Source organism: Mesoplodon bidens (genome assembly GCF_964165515.1).
Source record: "Mesoplodon bidens genome assembly, chromosome: 4".
NCBI lineage: Eukaryota > Metazoa > Chordata > Mammalia > Artiodactyla > Ziphiidae > Mesoplodon > Mesoplodon bidens.
In genome coordinates, this window is record NC_138160.1 from 79,035,614 (window position 1) to 79,059,048 (window position 23,435).

General features: G+C 38.3%; 1 protein-coding gene across 30 annotated transcripts in view; it reads left to right on the forward strand.

Annotated features, from left to right (window-relative positions):
• LOC308615945 (uncharacterized protein) overlaps positions 1–23,435 on the forward strand; it is a 639,507-nt gene that overhangs the window by 230,669 nt on the left and 385,403 nt on the right. For 27 of the 30 annotated variants that reach the window (XR_014015644.1, XR_014015645.1, XR_014015648.1 and 24 more), the window contains one exon: positions 4,214–4,241. The exons of the other annotated variants lie outside the window; for them this stretch is intronic. Coding sequence is in view for 2 of the 27 variants with exons in the window: in XM_081231851.1 (XP_081087977.1) it covers positions 4,214–4,241 (28 nt within the window). In the remaining 25 variants the exon portion in view is untranslated. The remainder of the gene's footprint in view (positions 1–4,213; positions 4,242–23,435) is intronic. 30 annotated transcript variants of the gene reach the window in all.

A 23,435-nucleotide genomic window follows, 5' to 3' on the forward strand; every position in this document is an offset into this window, starting at 1 on the left:
AAGGGTTGGAGAGGAGAAGAAACCACAAGCAGAAAGGCCAGATGAGGAAATTAAGCTAAATATATACTATCTCAAGTATATTCCGAGAAGTTACTGTTAAAATTAAATCCTTGCTCACAACGAAATACTGTACAGCAAAGGTTCTCAAACTTTTTGGTCTGAGGACCTTTATGCCCTTAAATATTACTGAGGACTCTATAGAGCTTTTGATTATATAGATTATGGATATTCATATTTACCATATTATTATACAAAACTGAAAAAATTTTTAAATACTTATATGTATTCATTAAAAATAATACTAAACTCATTGCATGCTAACACAAATAACATATTTTTGTTAAGAAATCTCTTTATTTTCCCCAAACAAAACATTAGTGAGAATAGAGGCCTCGTTTTACATTTTGCAATCTCTTTAACAATTGGTTATGAGAAAATAGCTGATTTATCATCTCTACTTCTCCAGTGATCTATTGGTATATGTTTTATTTAAAGAAATCCCAGCCTCACGTAGATAATTTCATTGTTTCTTTTAGATAAATATGGATATTCTTCTTTGATACTACATTAAAACTTGACAAGTGGTAGTTTCTTAAAGGTTAGTTGTAACGTGGATTCTGAAACCATATCAGCAAACTTTTCATATTGTGTTACAATAAAATCCATTGGTCTTACATGAACGTTGAGTGGATCTTTTACCCAGGCATGACTTTGTATCGTGCATTGGTTACTTGAAAAATAGTGGTATACTTAGTTATGCAGATCCTCCACATGTTTGTATATTTCCTCATATAGTGTTTTTTTTAAAAATTACATATAGTAAAGTCGTTAGATATTGGGAAGCTGTCAAGTTTATGGTGATAGATGTGTTTTCCAAAATTCTAATTTTGATTTGAAAGCTCAAGTTTTGTCATTGTCATCAAAGACTGCCTGTCATTTTCCTTGAAGTTACAGGCTCACTTCATTTATTTTTAAGAAAATGTTTGCCAAATGCCCAGTTCTCAATAACCATAGCTTTCCTGTCATTCTTTCAAGTAAAAATAGTGTTCTGTGATAAAAGTGACTAGTTTAGTTTGCAACTCAAACAAATATCTTTACCTCATGAGTTCTTTTCATCCATTGTACTTTGGGATGCAGTAGAGGTCCTTTATGCATACTTTAAATTATATCACACAGAATATTAAAAGAAGTACTCAAGGGTTGAGAGTGACCATGTCCCTGGGATGCCTTTTTTGAGGAATCTCCTCAGGGAAAGGTCTGCTCAGTTTATTCCTGAAAGAGTGGAGCTAAGCATCACAGTATATACTCTGCCAGACCATTAATAACCCACTTTTAAGGGTTGTTTACCCACAGCTCCTTGCCAAGCAGTATGTAGTTAGGAAAGGAAGAGAGTGAGACAGAGAGACAGACAGATTATATGTAATTAATATGAATTAATTATGTTAAGAGCCCTCTTTCTGAGAAAGAGGAGTAGAGGGGAAACTAACATTTATTGTGGATCTGCTGTATTTCAGACACTATATAGGCACTTTACACATGTTCTTTCATTTAATCCTCAGAATAAACCTATGAGGTAAGTGTTATACCTATTTTATAGATGAGGAAACTGAGTCCTGTAAGGATACTAAATAATTAATCCAAGGTCATACAGCTAGTAAGTGACATTACGTAGGACACGCCAAAGTTGTTGGCATGACTGACAAAAATTGATATCCCCGAAATTCTTCTCTCACTGAATCCACTGAAGACCCTTCTCTCTCTCTTCCTAGGAGGCTGTCAGTGTCTATTACAAAGGTTCTAAAGTCACTTTCTTTTGGGGCCTCTGGCTGGCCCTATTTGTTGCCTAATGAACAATTCTCTCTCCCCTTTCTTCCTTGCTGTCTCTCATAGCAGAGGCTGAAGATGCTAAATACTGGTTTTCCCTTCCTCCTTTGTTGTTAATGGCGTGGACCTGTGACTCAGTCCTGGCTAATGGAACCTGAGGAGAAGTTTGCTTGGAGACTTTTGAGGAGGGTTTGCCTCCTTAGCACAAAGATATGTAAGAGTCTCTACTCTTCCTATCCTTCCTGCTTTGGACATTGATTTGTGAAGACGTGATGCTTGGAGCTGTGGCAGCCATCTTGTGACTATAAAATTTCCTCATGCTTTTTTTTTTTTGGCTGTGCTGTGCGGCTTGTAGGATCTTAGTTCCCTGACCAGGGATTGAACCCAGGCCCTTGGCAGTGAAAGTTCGGAATCCTAACCACTGGACTGCCAGGGAATTCCCTCCTCATGCTTTTTATTCTCACATGGTAAAAGACACCATCAGGCACACTGGAACATACTATAATTAATCTCTTTTATTGATCTGTGAAGTACAGGCTATGTAAATAAAATGACCATGGTAAAAGTATAATTTTTTTTTTTTTTTTTTTTTTTGCGGTAGGCGGGCCTCTCACTGTTGTGGCCTCTCCCCTTGCAGAGCACAGGCTCCGGATGCGCAGGCTCAGCAGCCATGGCTCACGGGCCTAGCCGCTCTGCGGCATGTGGGATCTTCCCAGACCGGGGCACGAACCCGTGTCCCCTGCATCGGCAGGCGGACTCTCAACCACTGCGCCACCAGGGAAGCCCAAAAGTATAATTTTTTAATGCAAACATTTTTGAGGAGAAAGGGACTTTTGAGATTATCTTGATTATCCACTCTTCATTTTACAGAAAAAAGAAACCCAGAGCAATTAAAGGTTGTTCCCGAAGTTATAGAGCTGAATAGAGCAATTAAAGGCTGTTCCTGGAGTTACAGAGCTGGCTAGAAGACTATATCCAATGTTAGTTCCATAAGACATTCCTTGATGAATAAGACATCATTCATATGTAGCTACACCATTGAAACTATTTGTGACTAGTAAGTGACCATCTGAAATGATTCAACTTGTTTGGTTCATTTTTGTTTCTAAATAGTTCTGAACTTAGTTGGCTATTTAATGATATTATCTGACATTCTTTTCTACTGAGAGTCTTCCTTGAGTTTAATAAGTTATTTGAAATAAAAGTACCGTGATTTCAGTTATTCTGCAGAAGAGAAACCCAGCACATTTTCTGTGATGCCCTTGCCCAGTATCATTTATCAGAGATAGAAGAGTTGTATCACTTCCCAGTGCCATTATATATAAATTGTATGCTTCACTAAAGGAGATTATAGTTAATTTCATTCACAGTATATATTTTCAGTGCTAAATTAAGCAGTATTAGGTCATTATGAATGACCTGAAGGTCACTTTGTCTTCTCTAGTCTGTCATGGGTTGATGTGTGTCCCCCAAGAGGATATGTTGAAGTACTAACCTCTGATGCCTGTGAATATGACCTTATTTGGAAATAGGACCTTTGCAAATGTAATCAAGTTAAGATGAGGTCATACTTGATTAGGGTATACCCCAAATCCAATGACTGATGTCCTTATGAGGAAACAGAGATTTGGACACAGGACACAGAGACACAGAGGAGACACAAGAAGAACCCCACGTGAAGGTGGAGGCAGAGATTGTAGTGATGTGTCTATGTGCCAAGGAACACCAAGGATTGCTGGCAATCACCAGAAGCTAGGAAGAGACAAAGAAGGATTCTTCCCTGGAGTTTTCAGAGAGTGCATTGCCCTGAGGATACTTTAATTTTGGACTTTAAGCTTCTACCCTCCAGAACTGTGAGAAAATAAATTTCTGTTGCTTTAAGCCACCAAATTTGTGGTGATTTGTTATGACAGCCACAGAATACTAGTTCACCTTCTCAGATGACACATGATGGCAAGTGGTTGTCAAACCTCCCCTCAGGGTTCAAGTAGATTGAAGAAGAAAGCATTTGTTATCCTGGCTTTCACACAAGTAGTAGAATTCACTTTGAGGTGGCCAGCTTGGGTCACATGCCCACCCCTGAATCAGTTGGTATGTCTAGGCTATTAGGTGTTCTGATTGGCCAGATCTGAGTCATGCACTCAGCTCCCTGTGTTCAAGGGTGAAGGCCCACTCATCCACATGGACTGAGTTGGTGCAGTCTGTTGTCCCAAAGGAAGTTTGCCAGCTGGCCCCAAACCAACAAGTATCTACCCTGTGACCCTTATCAAGTTCCTTCATGTCATGATGCTATCCTCTTCTCAGTCCTAGTGCTTTGCTTTACAGGTCACTTAATTAAAGTACTACACTATGGTTTGTTTTGTATTTATCTGGTTTTTCTTCTTTTTAGGAAGAAAAATTCCTGTAAATTCCTGGAGGTTAGTGCCATGTTTTATTTTTAGTTGGTAGCCCAAATTGTGCATAATATTTTCTTGTTGGTGTTGTTGAATTTAATATTAAAATGATACATAACAGTAAATTTAGTGTTATAGTGCTAAATATCTCACTGTAATAGCAAAATTAGCCAGAAATTCATCTAGAATACATTCAGATTCATTCAGTGCAACATAACCTCAATTCTATAATATTTTATTGCTTATGTATTCAACTCACAGTACACATTTTCTTTCTTTTACTTCCTCCATCAAATTATCTTTTTATTTACATACCACACTCCAAGTTTTTTCAATGATGTAAACATAATCAATGTTTTATTTCATTATTATAGCAAAACCTACAATGCCCAATATATAATTGTTTCCTTAAAATATATTTCATATGTATGAAATTTTTATTTGTCAAGAAATTCATGTTGATCAGCAGTTAGGGCTTTGGGGAAATCACTAGATCAAGAGTTGTAAGAGCAGCTTTGAAGACTGAAGGAGCAGATATACCTGCTCTTATGAAAAGATGTGTCATTTGCTTGCTCTTTTCAGATTTCTTTCGACCAGTGCTTCTGTAACTTCTCCTATTCTTTGTGCTATGAAATTTATCATTTTTGAACAATAATAGCTAAGCAGCGTTGTATTTTCATGGTCCCTATTGCTCTGTTTTTGACCTCTAATGTCTGTGTTATAGGTGCCTCAAGAAACAGAAATTTAGGTTTCTACATTTCTGAGGCAATTATATCTGTGCTATCTAGCATTTAAAGGACAAGAAACTGTGTCCTCAGTGATAAGGGAAGGTTGTTAGAAACATTTTCTTCTCCTTAGGCATGTGAACTTGACATTTATCTAAACTGTTGCCTGATAATTGGGGAATGCATTTTTATAAGGGATGCTTCAGATCTGAAAAGTAGACCAACACCAGATGAATCACAAATAACTTAAAAAAGAATTTAAAAAGTCAGTAGTAACCCAGTGAAGAAATGAAAAAATCAAGCATCAGATCTATTTGAATTATATTCTCTCATCCATTTTAAGACAGAATGTAAAAGGTGAATTGTCTTTCACACATTCAAGTAATCAATATCAGTAATTGTCTTATTTTTAAAATAATTATTTAAAAGAAAATAAGAAAAACTCTTTTCACACATTGGTTGATCTTTATCTGTTTTGCACTCTTTAATTTTAACCCAATTTAAAAAAAGATTCATAATTGTCTATTAATATGTTTATCCAGAAGTAATGCTTCTAGAATAGGTAAGAGAAAGAAAGAAAGCCAAATAAGAAACTATTACATATCACCATAATAATGAGGGATAACTCAGTATAATTTCCTGATATTTGAGATTATTTAATTATTGAAATATTTTTATAAAATTAATTCTTAATTTCATGAATACATGAACAAATAATTAGATAAACGCACTTAAAGTGTGAAGTGCCCAGTACTAAGGTTAGTAACCATGTGTGCTTTATTTTTTCCTAACTCAACTAGAGTCAGATTTCCTATAAGCTTGTGCATTCACATCTCTTAAGGAGCAGGCGTAAGTAAGGGAGAAAATGCTCTCCTTAAAGAGGGCCCTGCTCTAACTGCCCTAGTACTGCAGGAGTCTGGGGGAGGGGGAGGGGAAGGAGAATGCAGCACAGCTGCTTACCTTACATGTTAAAGGCATGGAGCCAACTCTTCCAGCCTTGATATTACATCAGGCTCTAAACTTAAAATCATATCATATACAAGGGATGAAAATAAAATCACTCCACTTATGAACATGAATGTGGAGGCAATTGTACCACCTCTCTGCCATTTGCCAACAATGGTGTTTAACAAATTTATTGACTTAGATTCTCTTCTTTTTTCTTCCTTTCTCCTTTCCTTCTTTCCTCCCTTACTCACTTTCTCTCTGCCTTGTTTGGTTAAAAAATAGATTTATGGAAGTTTACAATAATATCTATACACTAGCACTTATTACATGTAAGGCAGTGTATAATATGGGAGGATATAACAATTTGAGCAACTTACACTTTAAAACACATAAGGAACATACTAGATAGTAAAGGGTTAAGTGGGAGTCCAAAAATAAAGGGTGGAAGAAGCTCATTCATTCTTCTGTAGAAGAGGGGAGAATACTGAGTTTACTTGGAAAGCAGTGAAAGTAAAACTATAGATATGTTGGAAATTTTCTGAAAAGATTTTACTTATGAGTTATGGCTACCTCCTTACAATGTATATGTAGATACTTTTTTTTCTCTCTCAGGTGATTTTTTAGAGGTCTGTTGTAATTTTTGAATATTTGTAGATCTAACAGAAAGAGTAATAAAGTAAGATAAATTATTACTTAAAGATACGTACATGATAGATAAATATTACTGATGGGAAGTAAGTTGGCTAAATCAGGAACATTATGCTTGGAGAGAGCTGTTCTATAACATGAACCTATTCAGGGAAAAAAACCAATTTAATTTACTCTCCCTCATCCTCCCCTCTCTTCTTCCCCTTTCTATGTTTTTGAATGTCTACAGCTCTTCTGTTTCTAAACTACTTACATTAGCCTCCCTCTGAGGAAGATAAATGTGGCCTAATGTGGCATTAACTATAGTTATTTCCTGACCAACCTCTATTTTTATCTGTCCTCATCTTGCACTTCTCAGACAGGGAGAAAATAAAAAAATAGCATGAGCATGGACATTTCTGAACCTAAAGAAATTCTTACCAAAAGACCTTGACTGCCCATTGGCTGTAGCAACTGGGAAGTAAGGATGAGTAGGAGTCATCTCTTGCCTTTATGCAAACTGGAAATCTTTCTTTAGTGTCCCTTTATCAACCTGGTGAGTGACCCAAAGGTGAAGAGCATGACATTATAAACTCTGGGGCAAGAGCAGTAGGGACTCTTTAAACATAGCCAGGCTTCTGGGTAATGACAATTGGAGGGGAAAAAAAATCAAATTTATTTTAGATTATAAGAATCTGTTTTATTTCAGAAAGTAAGTAGTATTTTCAACTTTTCCAGCTTCTTGTTGTCTAGATTTAACTTTATTTTCCCCCCTCTCGGTTCTGCCCAACAGCCATCTTGGTAACTATTCCGTGGAATCATTTCCTGTCATGACATTTTTAGAAACCAAAATAACAGCATTTACAATGTAACAGCTAAATATTCCTATAGGGTATCTGGGTAAAACAAGCATTTTACAAGGTAGTTTTGAGCACACCATTGGGTATGTATTCAGGCGGAACCTCATCTTGGTGTCCACAGTTTCTAGCTAACCAATAGGCTGATTGCAGCATTGTTTGCTGTCACTTTAGAATCATACCTGGCGTACACAACTGGCGACATTCTAGCTTCCAAGCTTTTCTCATGTAGTGCCTTGTTTTAATTTCAGCATGAACATTTATTCAGTGTTGGGGTGCTTTTAATGATAAGCGGCAGCTGTGTAATTTTCTGTAAAGAATGAAGCAGAGGTCCATTGTAATATTTCATGGGCATATGAGATACCATAAATGGAATGTCAGTTGGACAAATTCAATACGTTTTGAATTCTTTGGATTTTTTTTAAAGAAAAAGATTACTCGTGTTTTTTCCAATGGAATTATTTACTCAACCTTTTACATCATCAATTTTCCATTTTAAATTTAGTGCAGCGTAAACTCAGAGAGGTGCTGGGAAAAATATCTAAAGTATCTGCAGACAGTCAGTGTTCTTAAACCACGATGGCAAGACCTCAAAAATAGATGCAGCCCCATCAGAGTTAAATTGAATGACTCAGTGTCTGGACCACTCAGAAGGTTTTTTTTCTATTTAGGAGAGGGGAGAAACTGTTCACTTTAGAACTTCAGAATCATGGATGGCAGAAGTTTGTTTTGTTTTGTTTTTAGATGGGGGAAAAGTGCCATCACAGGAAATTTGTGTAAAAACCGAAGCCTCTTAAAAATATATAAAGTCAGATCACTTTTTTTCATTCATTAGTCTAGAACTATGCCTGAGAGATCAGTTTACCCAACTCCCACATTTTTTAGACAGAGCCATGAGGCTCCCTTCCACCTTTTCTGTCACCTTCTATAGAGGCTGGATAAACCAGATACAGACTTTCCCAGACTCTCTTATATATAGGGGTGGCCATGTGACCAAGCTTTGGCCAACAATATCAGAGGGATAATCCTGCTGGATTACTTCAGGGAAAAAATCTTTTCATTGTTAAAAAGAGAAAGTAGCTAGATAAAAGATAAAAATCTTTTTCAGCCTCCCTAGCTTCATGTTTTTGAATGCGAGTGTGACACTTGGAGCTTGGCAGCCATCTTGGGACTATGAGATGGCAGGACTAGGGATGCAGAGACAATAGAGCAGGAGGATGGAAAGAGCTTGGATCTTTGATGACTGTAGCCAGCTACTGCACCAAATCTGGAACATCTTATCTCTGGATTTTCTCCTGTGTGAGACAATTAAATGTCTTTATTTCTTAAGCCACTTTTAGTCAGTTTTTCTGTTACTCATATCTCTGCACATTCTAATTAATATACCCTGAGAAATTAATCTGCTCAAGTTCATAAGATAACATAGTAGCATAGTCTTGATTGGAATTCGGGCCTTCTAATTTCTTGCTTCATAGTTTTTCCTCACTTCTACCCTGTTCCATCACCAGATTATTCTCTGCATGAATAAATATCTTATTGTCTGGATTAAACCTGTTTTTAAGTGTGATTCTCCAGTAATTTTTATTTGTCCTGTAGATTAGTGTCTGCATTTGCAATCCATTTAGCCAAAGAAACTCTCATAAAGTTTATAATCCATCTCTGCACAGAAAGACTTGACAAAGTAAGTTCCAGATTATTGGATGATTCATTTACATATTGAAAGCCTTGATTTGAGAAGATGTAACTATTCTGAGTCACAGTAATACTCAGAGAATTTAATGTGTCAACATGCTTACAAAGTTGATTATATTTCAGAACCTCAAATTTCTATACTGGAGAGTATTTTAAGGAGCAAGTAGATAACATTATATCAAAATGGAAAAATATGAGCAAATATTTTATGAAAAATTTAAAAGTAAGAATAAAATATGTTGGTAACAGTATCTCAAAATACAGGGAATTTTATTAGATGAAAATTATCTGAAAATTGAGCTTTGTTCCTGGATCTATTCTTTTTTTATTTTTTATTTTTTATTTTTTTTTGCTTTATAACAAATTTAATCAGTTATACATATACATATGTTCCCATAACCCCTCCCTTTTGCGTCTCCCTCCCACCCTCCCTATCCCACCCCTCCAGGCGGTCACAAAGCACCGAGCTGATCTCCCTGTGCTATGCGGCTGCTTCCCACTAGCTATCTACCTTACGTTTGGTAGTGTATATATGTCCATGCCGCTCTTTCACTTTGTCACAGCTTCCCCTTCCCCCTCCCCATATCCTCAAGTCCATTCTCTACTAGGTCTGTGTCTTTATTCCTGTCTTACCCCTATGTTCTTCATGACATTTTTTTTTCTTAAATTCCATATATATGTGTCAGCATACAGTATTTGTCTTTCTCTTTCTGACTTACTTCACTCTGTATGACAGACTCTAGGTCTATCCACCTCATTACAAATAGCTCAATTTCGTTTCTTTTTATGGCTGAGTAATATTCCATTGTATATATGTGCCACATCTTCTTTACCCATTCATCCGATGATGGACACTTAGGTTGTTTCCATGTCCGGGCTATTGTAAATAGGGCTGCTATGAACATTTTGGTACATGTCTCTTTTTGAATTATGGTTTTCTCAGGGTATATGCCCAGTAGTGGGATTGCTGGGTCATATGGTAGTTCTATTTGTAGTTTTTTAAGGAACTTCCATACTGTTCTCCATAGTGGCTGTACCAATTCACATTCCCACTAGCAGTGCAAGAGTGTTCCCTTCTCTCCACACCCTCTCCAGCATTTATTGTTTCTAGATTTTTTGATGATGGCCATTCTGACTGGTGTGAGATGATATCTCATTGTAGTTTTGATTTGCATTTCTCTAATGAGTAAAGATGTGGAGCATCCTTTCATGTGTTTGTTGGCAGTCTGTATATCTTCTGTGGAGAAATGTCTATTTAGGTCTTCTGCCCATTTTTGGATTGGGTTGTTTGTTTTTTTGTTATTGAGCTGCATGAGCTGCTTATAAATTTTGGAGATTAATCCTTTGTCAGTTGCTTCATTTGCAAATATTTTCTCCCATTCTGAGGGTTGTCTTTTGGTCTTGTTTATGGTTTCCTTTGCTGTGCAAAAGCTTTTAAGTCTCATTAGGTCCCATGTGTTTATTTTTGTCTTTATTTCCATTACTCTAGGAGGTGGGTCAAAAAGGATCTTGCTGTGATTTATGTCATAGAGTGTTCTGCCTATGTTTTCCTCTAAGAGTTTGATAGTGTCTGGCCTTACATTTAGGTCTTTAATCCATTTTGAGCTTATTTTTGTGTATGGTGTTAGGGAGTGATCTAATCTCATACTTTTACATGTCCCTGTCCAGTTTTCCCAGCACCACTTATTGAAGAGACTGTCCTTTCTCCACTGTACATTCCTGCCTCCTTTATCAAAGATAAGGTGACCATATGTCCGTGGGTTTATCTCTGGGCTTTCTATCCTGTTCCATTGATCTATCTTTCTGTTTTTGTGCCAGTACCATACTGTCTTGATTACTGTAGCTTTGTAGTATAGTCTGAAGTCAGGGAGCCTGATTCCTCCAGCTCCATTTTTCGTTCTCAAGATGGCTTTGGCTATTCGGGGTCTTTTGTGTTTCCATACAAATTGTGAAATTTTTTGTTCTAGTTCTGTGAAAAATGCCAGTGGTAGTTTGATAGGGATTGCATTGAATCTGTAGACTGCTTTGGGTAGTAGAGTCATTTTCACAATGTTGATTCTTCCAATCCAAGAACATGGTACATCTCTCCATCTATTTGTATCATCTTTAATTTCTTTCATCAGTGTCTTATAATATTCTGCATACAGGTCTTTTGTCTCCTTAGGTAGGTTTATTCCTAGATATTTTATTCTTTTTGTTGCAATGGTAAATGAGAGTGTTTCCTTGATTTCACTTTCAGATTTTTCATCATTAGTATATAGGAATGCCAGAGATTTCTGTGCATTAATTTTGTATCCTGCAACTTTACCAGATTCATTGATTAGCTCTAGTAGTTTTCTGGTAGCATCTTTAGGATTCTCTATGTATAGTATCATGTCATCTGCAAACAGTGACAGCTTTACTTCTTCTTTTCCGATTTGGATTCCTTTTATTTCCTTTTCTTCTCTGATTGCTGTGGCTAAAACTTCCAAAACTATGTTGAATAAGAGTGGTGAGAGTGGGCAACCTTGTCTTGTTCCTGATCTTAGTGGAAATGGTTTCAGTTTTTCACCATTGAGGACGATGCTGGCTGTGGGTTTGTCATATATGGCCTTTATTATGTTGAGGAAAGTTCCCTCTATGCCTACTTTCTGCAGGGTTTTTATCATAAATGGGTGTTGAATTTTGTCAAAAGCTTTCTCTGCATCTATTGAGATGATCATATGGTTTTTCTCCTTCAACTTGTTAATATTGTGTATCACGTTGGTTGATTTGCATATATTGAAGAATCCTTGCATTCCTGGAATAAACCCCACTTGATCATGGTGTATGATCCTTTTAATGTGCTGTTGGATTCTGTTTGCTAGTATTTTGTTGAGGATTTTTGCATCTATTTTCATCAGTGATATTGGCCTGTAGTTTTCTTTCTTTGTGGCATCCTTGTCTGGTTTTGGTATCAAGGTGATGGTGGCCTCGTAGAATGAGTTTGGGAGTGTTCCTCCCTCTGCTATATTTTGGAAGAGTTTGAGAAGGATAGGTGTTAGCTCTTCTCTAAATGCTTGATAGAATTCGCCTGTGAAGCCATCTGGTCCTGGGCTTTTGTTTGTTGGAAGATTTTTTATCACAGTTTCAATTTCAGTGCTTGTGATTGGTCTGTTCATATTTTCTATTTCTTCCTGATTCAGTCTTGGCAGGTTGTGCATTTCCAAGAATTTGTCCATTTCTTCCAGGTTGTCCATTTTATTGGCATAGAGTTGCTTGTAGTAATCTCTCATGATCTTTTGTATTTCTGCAGTGTCAGTTGTTACTTCTCCTTTTTCATTTCTAATTCTATTGATTTGAGTCTTCTCCCCTTTTTTCTTGATGAGTCTGGCTAATGGTTTATCAATTTTGTTTATCTTCTCAAAGAACCAGCTTTTAGTTTTATTGATCTTTGCTATTGTTTCCTTCATTTATTTTTCATTTATTTCTGATCTGATTTTTATGATTTCTTTCCTTCTGCTAACTTTGGGATGTTTCTGTTCTTCTTTCTCTAATTGCTTTAGGTGCAAGGTTAGGTTGTTTATTCGAGATGTTTCCTGTTTCTTAAGGTGGGATTGTATTGCTATAAACTTCCCTCTTAGAACTGCTTTTGCTGCATCCCATAGGTTTTGGGTCATCATGCCTCTATTGTCATTTGTTTGTAGGTATTTTTTAATTTCCTCTTTGATTTCTTCAGTGATCACTTCGTTATTAAGTAGTGTATTGTTTAGCCTCCATGTGCTTGTATTTTTTACAGCTCTTTTCCTGTAATTGATATCTAGTCTCATAGCATTGTGGTCGGAAAAGATACTTGATACAATTTCAATTTTCTTAAATTTACCAAGGCTTGATTTGTGACCCAAGATATGATCTATCCTGGAGAATGTTCCATGAGCACTTGAGAAAAATGTGTATTCTGTTGTTTTTGGATGGAATGTCCTATAAATATCAATTAAGTCCATCTTGTTTAATGTATCATTTAAAGCTTGTGTTTCCTTATTTATTTTCATTTTGGATGATCTGTCCATTGGTGAAAGTGGGGTGTTAAAGTCCCTTACTATGATTGTGTTACTGTCGATTTCTCCTTTTATGGCTGTTAGTATTTGCCTTATGTATTGAGGTGCTCCTATGTTGGGTGCATAAATATTTACAATTGTTATATCTTCTTCTTGGATCGATCCCTTGATCATTATGTACTGTCCTTCTTTGTCTCTTGTAGTCGTCTTTATTTTAAAGTCTATTTTGTCTGATATGAGAATTGCTACTCCAGCTTTCTTTTGATTTCCATTTGCATGGAATATCTTTTTCCATCCCCTTACTTTCAGTCTGTATGTGTCTCTAGGTCTGAAGTGGGTCTCTTGTAGACAGCATATATATGGGTCTTGTTTTTGTATCCATTCAGCCAATCTGTGTCTTTTGGTGGGAGCATTTAGTCCATTTACATTTAAGGTAATTATCAATATGTATGTTCCTATTCCCATTTTCTTAATTGTTTTGGGTTCGTTATTGTAGGTCTTTTCCTTCTGTTGTGTTTCTTGCCTAGAGAAGTTCCTTTAGCATTTGTTGTAAAGCTGGTTTGGTGGTGCTGAACTCTCTCAGCTTTTGCTTGTCTGTAAACATTTTAATTTCTCCATCAAATCTGAATGAGATCCTTGCTGGGTAGAGTAATCTTGGTTGCAGGTTTTTCTCCTTCATCATTTTAATTATGTCCTGCCTCTCCCTTCTGGCTTGTAGAGTTTCTGCTGAGAGATCAGCTGTTATCCTGATGGGGATTCCCTTGCATGTTATTTGTTGTTTTTGCCTTGCTGCTTTTAATATGATTTCTTTGTGTTTAATTTTTGACAGTTTGATTAATATGTGTCTTGGCGTATTTCTCCTTGGATTTATTCTGTATGGGACTCTCTGTGCCTCCTGGACTTGATTAACTATTTCCTTTCCCATATTAGGGAAGTTTTCAACTATAATCTCTTCAAATATTTTCTCAGTCCCTTTCTTTTTCTCTTCTTCTTCTGGAACCCCTATAATTCGAATGTTGGTGCGTTTAATGTTGTCCCAGAGGTCTCTGAGACTGTCCTCTGTTCTTTTCATTCTTTTTTCTTTATTTTGCTCTGCAGCAGTTATTTCCACTATTTTATTTTCCACCTCACTTATCCGTTCTTCTGCCTCAGTTATTCTGCTATTGATCCCATCTAGAGTATTTTTTATTTCATTTATTGTGTTTTTAATCGATGCTTGATTCATCTTTAGTTCTTCTAGGTCCTTGTTAACTGTTTCTTACATTTTGTCTATTCTATTTCCAAGATTTTGGATCTGGGAAATAGAATCTTGGATCATCTTTACCATCATTATTCTGAATTCTTTTTCAGGTAGACTGCCTATTACCTCTTCATTTGTTAGGTCTGGTGGGTTTTTATCTTGCTCCTTCTCCTGCTGTGTGTTTTTCTGTCTTCTCATTTTGCTTATGTTACTGTGTTTGGGGTCTCCTTTTTGCAGGCTGAAGGTTCGTAGTTCCCGTTGTTTTTGGTGTCTGTCCCCAATGGCTAAGGTTGGTTTAGTGGGTTGTGTAGGCTTCCTGGTGGAGGGGACTAGTGCCTGTGTTCTGGTGGATGAGGCTGGATCTTGTCTTTCTGGTGGGCAGGTCCACGTCTGGTGGTGTGTTTTGGGGTGTCTGCGGACTTTTTATGATTTTAGGCCACCTCTCTGCTAATGGGTGGCATTGTGTTCCTGTCTTGCTAGTTGTTTGGCATAGGGTGTCCAGCACTGTAGCTTGCTGGTCGTTGAGTGAAGTTGGGTGCTGGTGTTGAGATGGAGATCTCTGGGAGATTTTCGCCATTTGATATTATGTGGAGCTGGGAGGTCTCTTGTGGACCAGTGTCCTGAAGTTGGCTCTCCCACCTCAGAGGCACAGCACTGACTCCTGGCTCCTCAATTTGGGATGATTTGTTGTCTATTCATGTATTCCACAGATGCAGGGTACATCAAGTTGATTGTGGAGCTTTAATCCGCTGCTTCTGAGGCTGCTGGGAGAGGTTTCCCTTTCTCTTCTTTGTTCTCACAGCTCCTGGGTCTCAGCTTTGGATTTGGTCCCGCCTCTGCGTGTAGGTCGCCGGAGGGCGTCTGTTCTTCGCTCAGAGAGGACAGGGTTAAAGGAGCAGCCTCTTCGGGGACTCTGGCTCACTCAGGCCGGGCGGGAGGGAGGGGCACGGAGTGCGGGGCGAGCCTGCAGCGCCAGAGGCCGGCATGACATTGCACCAGCCCGAGGCGCGCCGTGCGTTCTCCCAGGGAAGCCGCCCCTGGATCCCGGGACCCCGGCAGTGGCGGGCTGCACAGGCTCCTGGAAGGGCGGTGTGGACAGTGACCTGCGCTCGCACACAGGCTTCTTGGCGGTGGCAGCAGCAGCCCCAGCGTTCCACGCCCGTCACTGGGCTCCACGCTTTCAGCCGCGACTCGCGCTCGTCTGTGGAGCTCCTTTAAGCAGCGCTCTTAATCCCCTCTCCTCGCGCACCAGGAAACCAAGAGGGAAGAAAAAGTCTCTTGCCTCTTCGGCAGCTCCAGAGTTTTCCCGGACTCCCTGCCGGCTAGCTGTGGCACATTAGCCCCCTTCAGGCTGAGTTCTCGCCGCCAGCCCCAGTCCTCTCCCTGCGCTCTGACCGAAGCCCGAGCCTCAGCTTCCAGCGCCGCCCGCCTCAGAGGGCGAGCAGACAAGCCTCTCAGGCTGGTGAGTGCCGGCGGCACTGATCCTCTGTGCGGGAATCTCTCCACTTTGCCCTACCCAGATATGTGGGGAGTTTCTTGCCTTTTGGGAGGTCTGGGGTCTTCTGCCAGCGTTCAGTAGGTGTTCTGTAGGAGTTGTTCCACGTGTAGCTGTATTTCTGGTGTATCCATGGGGAGGAAGGTGATCTCCGCGTCTTACTCTTCCGCCATCTTACCCGGAAGTCCTATTCTTTTTGTGTAATAAAAAAAAAAAAAAACTTACCTGATTGGTTTACTCTTCTTTAAAACAACCATTTTGTGGCACCACAGAATTCTAGGGGTGAAAAGACTAAAAAAATTCAGGTTATCCATTACCCAGCTTTAAGAGAGGGCCCATCAAAACATTCCACTCAGGTGAGAATGGATTCTCTTCCAAATGTTCTCTCTTTCTGTACAGAAGAGAGAATGATCCTGTGTTATGATTATATATCAAATCATGTGTTGAGTACTTCTAGATTATTACATGAAGGATGCCAAATACAAAGGACGCTTTGCTCTTTTCTCTGTCAGGTCCTTAGAAGACATTTTGTTTTCCACCAGGCTGGCGAATGACCTTTCACATGTTACCATTGTATTGAGATTGAGTTTGTTTTCCATGAATGATGCCTTCTAAAATGCCTTCATGGCATAGTGACTTAGCTCAGAAAATGTCCATTGGAAAAAGAGTCATGATTTCCATAGCAGTAGCAGTAGCATAAAGATAATGAAGCTTGAGGAAGCAGTACTATAGTTGCTTTAAAGAACACATTTTTTCTTTAAATTAGAGAGTCCTAAGTCTCTTGAATGTATAGTAAAATATATCAAATAATTCACAGTGAACATTATGCTTTATATTCTGTTTTAAAGGGAAGGAATAACGTTTCAACACAGTGTACCCTGTTTTTCACTCATATGATCCATTCATTGAATTAGGAGACATTTCTTCACATAATGTAGGAAATGTGAAGGGGAAACTAGATTAAAAATCCCCATGATATTCATTTCTTTGATGAAGTTATTTTGATAGGCCATCAGTAAATTCTTTTACCCTCCCCTATGTTCCTTCTCTTATAAAGTAATAGTGTCTTTCTGGTCCTTCTTCCCATCCGGACATGGAAAACAGTTGATCAATGACTCTTGGTATTTGGCTGTTGGACCTAACAGGTAGCATCTATGGAGTGCCAGGGATGGTGACAAAGCAAATACTTTCTTATGCTCAGATATAGCTCTTAACCAGCTAGAGAAAGATAAACCTCCTGTTCTCACAGTGACAACTGAATGATCAAGCCTGTATGGTACCAAGTCTGAACTTCGTTGTATAACCCGGAAATGACTCCATTCCCTCTAACTGATGTCCTGCAGTATGAGGGCAGGAGTTAGGGTTCCTGACTTCTCCCTTATGATTGGCAGCTGTCAGAGCTGCCTTTGGAATGTCCCCCAGAGTTGCCCTGGCCAGAGGGACAGATTTTTCCTCTGACTTCTCACCAATCTAGGTTCCCTACCTACTGCTTAAGTCCTTTTAGGTCCCCATGACATTGCAGTTCTCTCTTTTGTTTTTGCGGTACGCAGGCCTTTCACTGTTGTGACCTCTCCCATTGCGGAGCACAGGCTCCGGACATGCAGGCTCAGCGGCCATGGCTCACGGACCCAGCCGCTCCGCGGCATGTGGGATCTTCCTGGACCAGGGCACAAACCCGTGTCCCCTGCATCGGCAGGCGGACTCTCAACCACTGTGCCACCAGGGAAGCCCTGCAGTTCTCTCTTTACTGGTATTTTTTCTCTTTCAGTTTATCTGTAGTTGGAGTTAATGCCCAGGCACTCTCCCATAATCCTAATAATTAATATCTGTAAAATTAAGTAATTGAAATATTTTCCCTTGATAGCTCTCTGCTTATACCTCTTTAAATCTCACTTCCCATTCATTCACATCTATAAAGATCATCATGGTAATAAAAATGGTGGAAGAAAATACAGAAGTAAATCTTCATAATCTTAGGCTAGGCAACAATTTCTTAAATACAACAGCAAAAGCACAAGCAATAAAAGAGAAGGTTGTTAACTTGGATTTCATCAAAATTAAAAACTGTTTTGCTTTAAGGGACACCATCAGGAAGATGAAAAGACAGCCTATGGACTGGGAGAAAATATTTGCAAATCACATATTTGAACATATATCCAGACTCTCACAACTCCATAATAAAATGACAATACAATTTTTAAATGGGAAAAATATAAGAATATACCAAAAAGCATATGAAGATGCTCAACATCATTAGCCATTAGGGAAATGCAAATCACAACCACAATGAAATATTACCTCACATTCACTAGCATAGCTCTAATAAAAAAGACAGACAATAGCAAGTGCTGTCAAGGTTGTGGAGAAATTGGAACCCTCATACATTGCTAGTGGGAATGTAAAATGGTACAGCCACTCTGGAGGACAGTTTGGCAGCTCCTCAAAATGTTAAAACACAGAGTTACTGTATGACTCAGAAATTCTACTACTAGGTATATACCTACAAGAATTGCAAAGAAGTCTAAACAATTACCTGTACATGAATGCTCATAACAGTATTATTCATCATAGCCAGAAAGTGAAAACATTCTAAATGTCCATCAACAGATGAATGGACAGACAAAATAATGTATATCCATACAATGGAATATTATTTGGCCATAAAAAGGAATGAAGTACTGATATATGCTACAACATGGATGAACCTCAAAAACATTCCAAGTGAAAGAAGCCAGTCACAAGAGACTACATATTGTATGATTCCATTTATATGAAGAACACAGAATAAGCAAATCTATAGTGACAGAAAGTAGATTAATGGTTGACCAGGGTTTGTGGGAAAGGGAGGGAAAAGGATGAGAAGGAAAAGGATGAGCTAAATGGGTATGGGGTTTCTTTCTGGAACAATGAAAATGTTTTAAAATTAGATTATAGTAATGGTTTCATAATTCTGTAAATATGCTAAATACCATTGAATTGTATACTTAAACACATTTAAACAGATGAACTTTATGGTATAAATTATATCTCAATAAAGCTGTTAAAAATAGTTATGGTATAATAACATGAAACAATGACATTAAGTAATACTTTATGGGGGCCTTCCCTGGTGGCACAGTGGTTGAGAGTCTGCCTGCCGATGCAGGGGACATGGGTTTGTGCCCCGGTCCAGGAAGATCCCACATGCCGTGGAGCGGCTAAGCCCGTGAGCCATGGCCGCTGAGCTTGCGTGTCCGGAGCCTGTGCTCCACAACGGGAGAGGCCACAACAGTGAGAGACCCACATAACGCAAAAAACAAACAAACAAACAAAAACTTTATGATTTATTATTTTCCTTGTGGAACAGAATGATTAGGTTATAAATAACAACATTAAAAAAATAAAGGCAGAAACACGCATATTGAATTTTGGCAGTGCCTAGGTGTTTAGATGCTATTCAGTAGAGCACTGCATGTCAGAACAGAGGAGGTTACCAGAAGGTTATTTAAAAGAATCTGGTGCAGGGTGCCAATCTCAATTACAAGTGGGTGCTTAACCTATTTTTACTAATCAGGATTGGATGGGGTAGAGGTGAGATACCAATAGGGCCATTGTGCTTTAAAAAAATTATGGTATGTGTTGGTGGTAAAGGGATTAAAAAATCATAGATTTGGTATAGACCACAACCATGGGTGCATACTTTATCTAGAGAAGTGTTTCTCTGTAAACCAGGGCCAATTCTCATCAGTATTTTGAGGAGAGAGTACTTATTAAAAAGTGAACATTTATCAATCCCACCCTAGACCTATGAATATCTTTGCAGGGTAGGATGATAAAAGATTGAAGAAATTTTAATAATGTTGCTAGGTGATTCTTTTTTTCTCTCCATCTTTATTGAGTTATAATGGACAAATAAAAATTGTATATATATAAAGAGCATGACCTGGACTTGACATTTTGATATACATCTACATTGTGAAATAGTTGCCTCAACAAGCTAATTAACATATCCATCACCTCACATAGTTAACCAGATAATTCTTCAAAAAAAAAATTATTTATTTATTTGGCTGAGCTGGGTCTTAGTTGCCGCACGTGTGATCTTTGTGGCATGCAGGATCTTCAGCTGTGGCATGTGATCTCTTAGTTGCAGCATGTGGGATCTAGTTTCCTGACCAGGGATTGAACCTGGGCCCGCTCTATTGGGAGCCAGGAGTCTTAGCCACTGGACCACCAGGGAAGTCCCTAACTAGGTAATTCTTATGCAACTAAGTTTGAGAACACTGATACAAAGCAGAAGGGCCAAATTTATTTAAAAATTTAATGCCATTCCAATAGAAATTCCTACAGGGCTTTTTGTAAAAATGCACAAAAGAGCACAGCAATTCTACTTTAAAGTACAGTCATATATTTTAGTGAAACACTTGCATATGTGTACACAGATATTCTTTACAGCATTGCTGGGTGTAGTAAAAATTGAGAAACAACTGAAGTGTCCACTAGTCAGGGAACGGATAAGTTAACTGTAGATTATTGCTATTTGACAGTTAAAATGAATGCTTGCATCAGTATGCATATATCAATATGAATAGACTTGTAAAACAAAATATTCTATGTAAAAAGTAAATTACTAAAAGATATGTACATACGATATAGAATAAATGAAACTTAAAAACCAAATAATACTCTACATTAATCCCAGCATACACATGTGGTAAAATTATGCGGTCTTGCATGGAATTGATTCCCCCGAACTTCAGGACAGCTCTGGAGAAAGAAGAGAGAGAAGGCTTGGGGTGGGATTAGTGCTTTAGCTGTATTTGGAATACTTTATTAACAGAGTAAATAAACGTGAAGCCAAGATGAACTAATGTTAACATCTGTTAGGCCTGGGTAGCAAATAATTAACTTCTGTTACATTTGAAATTCAAAAAACAAAATCAATAAACAAAAATTGACTTGTAGAATTTTCAATACTGATCAGCTCTTTAAAATGAGCTGACACAAAGCCCTATACTTAGTTCAAATCCTCCCATCAATATTTGCCGTACCTGAAAGCTGGACAGATGGCAAATATAATATAATTTCTCCTTAACAGATGGGTGAACTGTAAGGTTTAATTACTTTCTCCTAGTTACATAGTAAGTAGCTCTGGAAATAAAATATTTTGGTCAATAACTTGGGGGTTTGGCCACCACATAGAATGTCAGAACACAATGCTAAACCTTTATAGTTTCTACTATGAGACAACATAACATATTCATATATATGTTCTGTTACATATATAAAACAGAAAATCTATATCTTCATGTATAATCAGACACTATAGAACAGGAAAATATTCTTAAAATTTTGGGTTTTCTTATGACCCCTGCTGTAAATGAGCTTTTCCATTCTGAGATATTCCAAATACATGATAACTTATTAATCATTTTTAAAATGGCTTTTCACATTAAAAAAAAAAGCCAAGAGTAAATCAGGTCTCTTACCAGAGCATTTGATTTTCGTACTCCAAAAATGGGTATTCAGGGCAAAAAGCATCTGGCTTATATTCAGAAGACATAAATTTTCTTCTCAAGTCTTCCACTGGCCACTGTGGTCGACATCAATTCTTTGAACCTTCCAGGGTCTGTAAAAGATTATGCAAGAAAGATATATCAGGTTAAGAGAACAGCATTAATCTTAAAATACGTTGCTTGTTTGGAATATGATAAAGAGCTTCCTGGGGCTGGAAAGATGTGTTTATGGAAGGCCATAGTAGGAGATGAGACTGGGGAAGCTTTGGGTCTTACTGTGCAGCAGCTGTAGACTTTTTGAGGAATGGTGCAGTATTCTCTTCATTATGCTTTGCTTGGGAATATTGTCATTCAGTAATTGCAAGCAGTATATGAAGAAACCATGAAATATCAAGTCAACCAAATAGAGATTTATTTTGCTCACAAAGCAAGGAATCAGGAGGTGGACAGGCCAAAGCAGGTGCAACCTCTCCAGATAGTTATCAAGGACTCAAGTTCCTTGTAGCTTCCTATTTCACCAGCCTCAGCTTGAGGCTTTTGTCCTTATTCTTTCAGGATAGCTATTTCACCTCTAGGCAGGAAGAAAAGGGAAATCGAAAGGCAAAAGTTCATTCCAACTAAACAGTAACACAATAGCTTTGATGGAAGTGCCATCTAGTAGACTTCTGTGTACACTTATGAAATCTTTATGATAATTAAGGTACCAAATATTTCTAGTAGGTGAATGAGAACTTTGTCACCTGAATAAATCAAAGTTCATTTAGCAAAGGAAAACTAGATACTCGAGAGGCAACTAGCAGCATCTGCCACAATTTCTTGATTCATAAACTCTCCTCAGGGTGCCCTTCCAAGTGGTTTTCCCAGTTCAACTTGGTGGACTCCAGGAGAGCTTGGAGGGAGAGAGCCAGGGCAAAAGCTTGCTTTGGGATAGCTTCTGGCCTGTCTGCCTTGGCTGGCAGTATGACACAGAGGCGAGTGTGGTTTTGAGAGTCAGACTAGGGTTCAAATCCCAGCTCCTTCCACTAACTCATTGAGTGGCTTTGAATGATTTAGTTCAATGAATATTTATTAAGTACCAGCTATGTGCCAGGCACTCTGCCATTCCTTGGGCACATGGCAGTAAAATGGGCAGACACAGTCCATCCCTTCACAGAGCTTACTTTCTGGTGGTGACTGAGCCTTTTCTATAAACAGGAGTTGTGGTAAGGATAAATTTAGTTCTAATAGCATGTAAATGCTAGTTAAATGGTAATTGTTCAGAAGCTGTCCTAGATTTGGTTTCAATCTACTGAAACTAGTACTTACATTTGGGAGCTTGGATCTCTCCACTAGAAGTTCTGCTTGCTTTTGGATTAATCCCAGGAGTCCTGGGCTTTTTTTGGAGCTAATTAAGGCCAACTATCTTCTCTCTCCCTCCACAGTGACCCTAAACCTCATTGGGTTAAGAGCACATGACCTAGTTTCTTCCCTCTGGGGGAAGAAAGTTCTCAAATATCTTCTTGGAATCTCAGAAATTCCCTGCCTCTGAAAATCCTTCAATTTTGAAGTTGCTCAGGGACTGGAGCATAATTCCCCACCCCTCCCTGCTCTGTGGGTAACTCTGGTTTCCTCTTCTAAGATCAGGAACCTGAGAATGATCCTAGCACTCCAGAGACATTAGGATGCCTGGGATGCTGGAATTGATCCTAGATTATGGGACTTTGATTCTAGACCACATGATTCCTGATTTCTCCCAATGGTCTAAGGAAATCCTGGGAAGATCAACAGTTCTAATTCTCCTTGTCATTTATTTTGCCTTTGATTACATCCAAAACATATTGGAATATTATAATGATTACCTCTTACTAAGTAACTACTATGAACTAGGTACTTTTTCTGTATTATCTCATTTAATAACCTTGTGATTATTCCCATTTTACAGAAAGGAAACTGAGTCTGCAGAGATGACTTGCATTCTGTCCAAGGTCACTTGACTCACAGTGGGTGGAGTTGGGATTCACACCCAGCTCTGACTTCACACCCCATTTTATAAACCACTGTGCTATACTGTGGTTGTTTATGGAATTACCTATTCTTGTGAAATATTTATCACAGCCGTCTTTGGACACAGTTTTGTGGAAATC